The 8,001-nt window shown below is 36.1% G+C and overlaps 1 protein-coding gene across 1 annotated transcript; it reads left to right on the top strand.

Moving 5' to 3' along the window:
• The first annotated feature begins 506 nt into the window (after positions 1–506).
• Positions 507–3,154, top strand: LOC133785521 (uncharacterized). Its single transcript, XM_062224748.1, has 6 exons — positions 507–723; positions 1,294–1,662; positions 1,787–1,829; positions 2,434–2,590; positions 2,801–2,817; positions 2,960–3,154. Exons 2-6 carry the CDS (start codon positions 1,592–1,594, stop codon positions 3,152–3,154), a joined length of 483 nt encoding a protein of 160 aa, XP_062080732.1. The 5' UTR covers positions 507–723; positions 1,294–1,591.
• The last annotated feature ends 4,847 nt before the right edge of the window (positions 3,155–8,001 follow it).

Below are 8,001 nucleotides of genomic sequence, written 5' to 3'. Positions count from 1 at the left end.
GGAGTTAGTACAAACTGTATGAATTGTTTCTTCATATTGGTTCTTCTTATGGAATATAGGGTGATAAATTAGTTAGTATGAATTGTCCTTTCCCTTTCTTTTTCTCCTGAGTTGCATAGGTCTGGTTTCCTGGTTTCCTTTACTTTCAATCTATCTATTTATATATATATAGATATAGCATTGTATCTAGCATTGTTCCCTTTAGTTTATTCTTTTGTATATATATGGTTTTTATGCTGAGAATTAATTTTCGAAAGTTTAAATAGGATTGAATTTGGATACTAATCTTAATTTTGAGATTTTAATTCATTTTTTATATATATATATGTATATATATTCAGAGAGTGATCCAAATATAGTCAAACATATTACTCTTCTTGAATTAGGTCCTACCAAATGTTAGTCTCTACCTCTTTAGTAAATTTTTCTTACCAAACATTGGTCAAATACATTACTCTTCTCTTGGTTATTTTGTTGGAACTTTTCTGCCTCTTTAGTAAATTTTCCATTTTGATAGGATTTACTACTCCAAAGGGTTATAATAATTATTGTCTTATGAATATTTTTATTAGGTCATCCATTTTTTTGTTCATTGTTTTTCTAGTGGGTTTACCTAATGCATCTCTGTTTTAAATTGGGCAGAAAGAGGGGAAAGGTTGCTGTCTTGGAACTGGCAGTTGATGTGTACGCTATTGAGTTTGTAAGATTCATCACATTTATTAGGTATTGTTCCTTTTTTCTGTATCTTTTATAGTATGTTGCTTTATTGGTGAGTTAAAATCTTCATAATTTTGTTATGTTATGACACGAGTGTTAATTTTAGTACTCACATTCACAATGTAAATCACCAATGCCTTTTTTTTTTAAGAAAAAAAAATTTATTTTTAGCATGAGTTATATATGATTATGAAACTATATATATTCCTTGTTCTGATGTTTCGCTAGTAGTTGAGAGATATAGGACATGGTGGGGAAGGAGAATAAAGAAGATGATTGGAGAGGAGAATAGTAGAAAAAGAGGAATTTATAAAGAAATAACAGAATCAGTAGAAAATATAGATGAAAGAAGAATTAGAGTGGTAGAAGAGAATGAAGAGAGGAAATCTGAATAATTTGTATTGTATATATTTACACGCACTACAAATTTATATTCTCTTTCAGGTCTTGAGAATAAAATTAATAACTTAAGATTATTTTTTATGAGAGAAAATGAGTGTTGGAAAGATAAATAGAGATTGAAGCCTTACTTCTAATTATGATGACTTTTACATTGTTTTTTTTTTTTTTGGTCAGTTGCCCTTCATATGTTTCTGCAGCAGCTGTTAAGGCAAATTTATTTGATGTGGCTTTAAATACAAATATTCTTGATACTGTCTCTAATGGTTCCTTGAGGTAAGGCCTTTAGTATGATTTGCCAAGTTTAATATAGTTCTACACATCAGAGGTCAATATTTTAAAGACTGGTTGTTCTTTACAGGCCAGTCTGATTTTCTTTCTTTTTAAAAAAATCTATTTTAGGTGCTTAAACTGATTAAAAAAAGGTATCACGTTGACATCATACGCTGGAAAGCTGGTTGGGGTCATCTGGGACATGTTACTTCTGATTCTTCAATCCATAGTGCTCTTTTTCGGATTGTTTGCAGGACTTCACAAGCATTGGAGGTCTGAATGCTCTGATTCTGTTTGGTCAGAATTTGCTATTTAATTTTGTTTCTTCACTGATTTGAGCTTTCTTCCTATAATCTTTTTCTTCTTTTGTCTTGTTTTTTTTCCATTTATATTGCAGAAACTTCACGTTAGCCGTCTCTTTGATGTCACGAAAATTGAAGGTTTATCACTTGCTATATCATCTATTTTGGATATTCTATACAATGTGCTTGCCAAATTTCCTAAGGTATATTGTCCATTAAACAGATGGCTACTTTTTTATTCTTGGCCAAGTTGGAATTAGTAACATAGATGTTGGAAATTCTTGGTGCTATGGTTATTAGATGTAGTTAAATCTGAACATTGTTATCATAGCAAAAATATTTTATACCCAGAAATCCCATAGACCTGCTTAGCGAGCCCAAGTTCGAAACTGGGGTTCCCCCTAACTTTACAATATTTAGGGTGTGGGAAACTATAACAGTTGCTATGAGAAGTGCTTGTGTGGGGACTACCTCAGGCCTTCTGGAAGCAAACTACATGCTAACATTGAGAGCTACTCCTTTTGAGGATTGCAAATTATTAACCTTCTTTTCTGCAAAGAAGAGTAATTATATTATGATCTTTTGACTAACTATTTTTTGGGCCAGAATTCAAAAATTTTGTTTGTCTAAAGCTGCAAAATATACCTTTGTTAATAGAATTCTCTCTTTATGATTTTTGTTGATTCTGTGATTAGTACTTTTTAATTACAAGAGATGATGTTCTGTTATTTAAATTTTTCAGGATACATCTTCCAGCCTCCCCATCTTTCTTCAATCAGTTTTGTCATCTGCAACAAAACCAATATCTGTAGTTGCTGCTGTTGTCTCCTTGGTATCTTATTTTCGCAATCTTGTAAGGATTCTCTCGATGCTTGAACTGAAAACCTTTTTCATATTATGTTGTTTCCTCTTATTTAAGGGGAACTTCTCTGCCTGTTATGCATTCAACAACAACACTTAAAGATTCTTTTACTTTGTTGTTGTTCTTTTTCCTTTTTGGTCTTCTGATTTTCTCAGTTTAGACTCACACATTCGTTCATCACCAACATTTTGTGGATTGTGCATGTAAATTGTATATGTGTATATGTATATATTAATATATATTGAAGTACACTATCCAGTAATGGTAGATACAAAAAGAAGGGGCAGTCCCTAAATTCTTTGGTTGATTCTGGTGTCAATAAGTGTATTACTCTTAGGTAATTTTTCGTTGTTTCATTTTGGGATTTCTCATTAACTGTTTATTATGAACTTTGTGTTCTATACAGCCTGCTTTTTTTATTGCTGTATTTGCCACCAAAGAGTTAATGGACGTCCAACCAGGTAATGCTGGTGATGGGAAGCTTCCAGCAATTGAGGTTTCCTCTGGGCCAGTAGAGTCTAAAAGTTCAAGCCTTGTAGATGCAGTACTTTGTTATGTTGTAAATTCTGACAGTGATATCAATAAGAATATTTTGTGTTGAAAGTAGTAACTTTTAACTATGTTGAATATTTAAGACTCCTTGAATACTTAAAGAACATTTTGTTGTTGATGACAGTGTTGAATGTTTTAAACTAATTTGTGGATTGTTAATACAATGTTGAATGTTCTTACTTTTTGTTATTTGAAAATCAAGTTCATTTGATGATACTAGTATATATTAGAAAGCTAATTTTAATTATATATAAAAAAATTAAAATATAATAGAATAAATTGGTGTTATATAAATAAAATATATAATGAGAATTTAAACATATCTAAATATAACAATAATACGAAAATTGTGTTATAATATCTATTACAATAACACTTTTTATGCAAAGAATTGTGTTATGCAAACTTCATTATATAACACAAATAATGTGTTATATTAAAGTGTAGTATAACACAAAAAATGGTTGCTCCCCATGGTGAGTGACTTGGTCGAATGAATCCTTTGTCAAGCAGCTCTTGCAGCTGTTCTTTCAACTCCTTTAATTCTGAAGGCGCCATCCTATCCGGTGCTTTTGAAATAGGGGTTGTCTCTGGTGCTAACTCGATCACGAACTCGATCTCTTGATCCAGGTGAAAGCCTGGTAAATCTCCTGGGAACACCTCGGGGTACTCACACACCATTTTAATGTCCTCAGGCCATTGTGGCGTGTTCTTAGTTGTGTCCACTATACTAGATAGGAATGCTTGGCACCTCTTTCCCATCATATCCTCTTTTCCTTGAGCGCTGAGATGATTAGCGTTTTGGGTCCCGTACTTTCTCCCTTGAACACGAACTTCTCTTCCCCTTCGGGTTGGAACACTACGATCTTTTTCCTACAATCAATGTTTGCACTATACTTGGAGAGTCAATCCATTCCAAGTATCATGTCATACTCATTCATAGCCAGCTCAATCAAGTCAGCGTAGAGTTCTCATCCATCTAAAGTTATCGGCACCACGTGTACCCATCTTCTAGATGTCATTTTCTCTCCAGACGGCAACATTGTACTAAAGCCTATCGAAAATTCTCTCTAGGTCTTCCTATTTTCTCAATCATGCACGTTGATATAAAAGAATGGGTAGCACCCGAATCAACTAACACATTGCATAAAAGATTGGCTATATGAATATGGCATATGCATAAGTGATCCTCTCCGCACTAGCCATTTCTACATCTCGGGCAATCATTGGCTTAAGCCCTCTCATGAACTTGTCGACCTTAGCTTCCTCGTTGGCCACTAAATATCCAGCAAACTTAGCCAACCTGTTGAACTGTTGCGCATATTGAGCTACAGTGGTATCTCCTTTGATTAGGTTCACAAATTCATCCACCTTAGAAGCTCTGATAGTCTCATTGTAAAACTATTCATTGAAAGCTTGTACGAACTCCACCCAGGTCATAACTCTAACATCCTGGATAAGCTTCATATTCTCCCACTAGATGTGAGCGTCCTTATTCAGCATATATGTAACACGAGATACTTTAGCTCGGTCTTCCAACTGCATTAATTTGAAAATGGGTTCAATAGAACTCATCCATTCTTAAGCTTCCATAGGATCCACGCCTCCTTCAAAGGGTGGAGGGCGTAGCTTTCTAAAATGTTCGTATAACGGATTTGGTTGAGCAAGTTGTTATGGCCTCACTTCCACAACTTACTGGGCTGGTGGCCTTCCAACCCTAGGTGCCCAATTAAGTTCTTTTCGAAGACGAGCAATCTCTTCAGCTTGTGCCTGACTAATTCCAAACAGCGTAGCTGCATCCATGTTGGCATTTCCTGGGTTCAGGTTTTCTGGTGCCTGAGCCTTATTCACTCCTCGCCGTACAACTCTTCGTGGAGCTTGAGCCAAAGAGTCTAAACTACGAACGATAAATCTTCTATCCATTTAGAAAAAGGCCTAACACATTCTACTCAATACTCAAAAAGAACAATAATAATATAAACTGAGTTTCAAACGTAACATACCTCATAACAATGTATAATAAAGAGAAAAGAGCATAACAACTTGTCATTAATATTACTTCAAACTTAATACATGATTTCAATACATAAGTAGTCAACTGAAAATAAATGAAATACAACAGTCTAACATCATAAAAATCATGCAAACATATCCTAAAACAAGGACAGAACCCCCCGTTCACTCACTAACCGGAAAGGAAATAACTTCTAAATCCCAATTCTAGCCCTGCCCTGACTGCTGTTGGTGTCATAGACTACCATATGGACTGGGAATGAATCCTCGTATTCTTTCCTAAGTTCTGGAGACAACTCCCTAATCACTCCCCTGGGTAGCTTAGGGGTTCCTTGTACCCACCACTTCTGACTATGGTTTATTTTCTTGATCCCTAAAGGGTTAAACCTAAATTTCATGGTTATGTTCTCAAAGTAGATCCTAGGGAATCTCTTCCCCATAGCCTAATATTGATTTGGGGGTTAACCTTCTAAGTGAGCTACCTCGCTCCAGGCCTGGTTAAGAGCATCCCTAACACTCTGCCATGAGATTGTGCTCATTAGAACCTCAAAAACACTATAGACACTTAAGTAAGCCCCCTACCCACTTAATATATTGAATGACATAGTTCACTGCCATGATATGCCTAATTAGCCTATCGAATTCATCATAGCTACCCTCAGGCTCATTTTCATTTCCCTAGTCCTTTGGATCCAATAATCTTGGGTTTCCTTAGCCCCTTGTCCTCGGCCGGACATAACTGTTCTCTTCATCGTCACCATTATCTAGTCATTATGAAACCCGCAATAATGGTTAAACTCAAAAGTACGTGCAGAACTTAAAAATATACTTACAGAGCAGTAGCTGGGGCCTTTCTGATCTTCATATGCATACTGTGAGGGTCTACAGGAGCCTAAGTAATGTAGGCTCTGATACCAAATGTAACGACCCGACTTTTTCTTAACTAGATCCACTGAAATACGAATATGACTATCCGGGGTCAACTGGACCGTAACAGTCAACTTTGGTCAAAATCGGACGTTAAGAACTAAATAAACTTTAAAGTAAACTTTAGAAATTTTTGCATTGGAGTACTTTGAAATAAAATAGTATTTGGATGGGATCCCATAGTTTTAAAAACAAAATGTAGTTAAACGTAACTTAAGAAATAGCCTGTGGCCATAGGGCCTTCTTTAAGTAAAACTAATAAACATGAAATTGATAAAACTGTTACTAGACTCAGCAGAAAACTTAAGAGAACCCTGACAACCCTGCAGGTCGGTTGTTTCACTGTATGCATACTTCAGACAGAATTCCCTCCATCTTATTGCACTGCTCCTTAAGCTTTGCCCTTACCTACACACGGAGTAACTGATGAGCTATAACGCTCGGTAAGGAAGCTAGCTACAACTTATGACTCTACTATCCAAAACAAACTTTGCATAACAGAAATGCACATATGGAAGTGGTAAACTGAGCAAAACGTCTAGCATATTCACATAAGTCAAAGTATTGCATAACATACTGAAAACATATCACTGAGCCATCGTGTTATCTGTGGGGTCTTAATCCCCGTGTGGCCTCCACGGCCCAGAGAATACTCACCTCCCATACCAAAGGGGTACACTTCACTAAAACACAGTGACTTTACTGACTTGGCGGCTAACCCCACTGTACTGCTGCATGGGGATCCACCCTCACAAGGTTTCCCTTGTACTGAGCCCTTGAGTTATTTGTGGGATCATGATCCTCGGATGGCCTCCGCGGCCCAGGGAATACTCACCTCCCCTGCCAAAGGGGTACACTCTGCTAAAAATTGATGACTTTACTGACTTGGCGGCTAACCCCAGTACACAACTGCATGGGGTCCACCCTCACATGGTTTCCCTTGACAGTCACAAACATTGCACATGCATTCATGATAACTTTACTGCACTTAGCACATTCAAACCCGATAGATGGGTACTATCATGCGCATCCAGCCATATAATCACACATATATAAAGCAACTAGAATTTAACTGGAAGCATACAAACATGCAAACAATTCACTAAGATCACAACAAGCTAAGTTACTCTTGGTGTATACTTCCTTACCTCTCGTTCTCAGCTTTCGTGAATTATGTCTTTGTGAGTATTTTCGATCGATTTTAGACCCTATAATCATATTGGGACAATATGTCTTAGTTTATGCTTAATAAGGTTCTAAAATATATAAGGGAATTTAAAAAAAACAAAACTAAAATTCCCGACCCTGGCCCAAACCTAAGACCTTGAGGTAAAATGACCCTAATACCCCTCTTAGAATCCCAAACTCAACTTAGAAAATTATTATTTCCAATAATAATTTTATCCTAGGCTATGTTCGAAATTTCAAGTCAAAACTCCAATTATTTCTTATAGTTTTGTTTTTTGATGCTCGAGTCCAATTCACGAGCCCCGAGCCCACCTCTTGACCTTGAGACTTAAAATTGGTAATATTGTACTTCCTAAAATATTCTCTAAGTCCTTGAAAATATTTCATAGGTTCTAAGTCATCAAATCTAAACTTTGAAACTAACTCCCAAACTTAGAATTTTTCTTGAAGCTTATATAATAACTCCCGAACCTAGCTTGTAAATTATTATACTTGGACAATTAACTAGATAATTTTTATCCTTAATTCTCAATAATCAGATTTTGATCTTAGAATACCTAATCCCAAGCCTTGCAGTAACTTCCTAAAGTTTCGGGACCAAATACCACTTTCTGTCCTTTTGGTTACAAATTTGTAACCATTTGTAACCAGATGGGTCATGCACACATGCATGCACGTGACCCTATTCTCATCAACCTCATCACATATTCAGCCATGGCCATCCGAACCAAGGTTTCTCACCATGGCAGCCACGATCTCACTCCCTAG

This window comes from Humulus lupulus, chromosome 6, assembly GCF_963169125.1.
Source record: "Humulus lupulus chromosome 6, drHumLupu1.1, whole genome shotgun sequence".
NCBI lineage: Eukaryota > Viridiplantae > Streptophyta > Magnoliopsida > Rosales > Cannabaceae > Humulus > Humulus lupulus.
Note: the sequence above shows the minus strand (reverse complement) of the source record. Positions and strands in the feature narration are given on the sequence as shown.

What these genes read in the sequence shown, in the direction of transcription:
- LOC133785521 (XM_062224748.1), top strand. Translation starts at nt 1,592, where the DNA reads ATGTTACTTCTGATTCTTCAATCCATAGTGCTCTTTTTCGGATTGTTT. An exon ending in GGACTTCACAAGCATTGGAG is followed by an intron (nt 1,663 to 1,786) that starts GTCTGAATGCTC and finishes TTTATATTGCAG; the next exon opens with AAACTTCACGTTAGCCGTCT. An exon ending in TGATGTCACGAAAATTGAAG is followed by an intron (nt 1,830 to 2,433) that starts GTTTATCACTTG and finishes TAAATTTTTCAG; the next exon opens with GATACATCTTCCAGCCTCCC.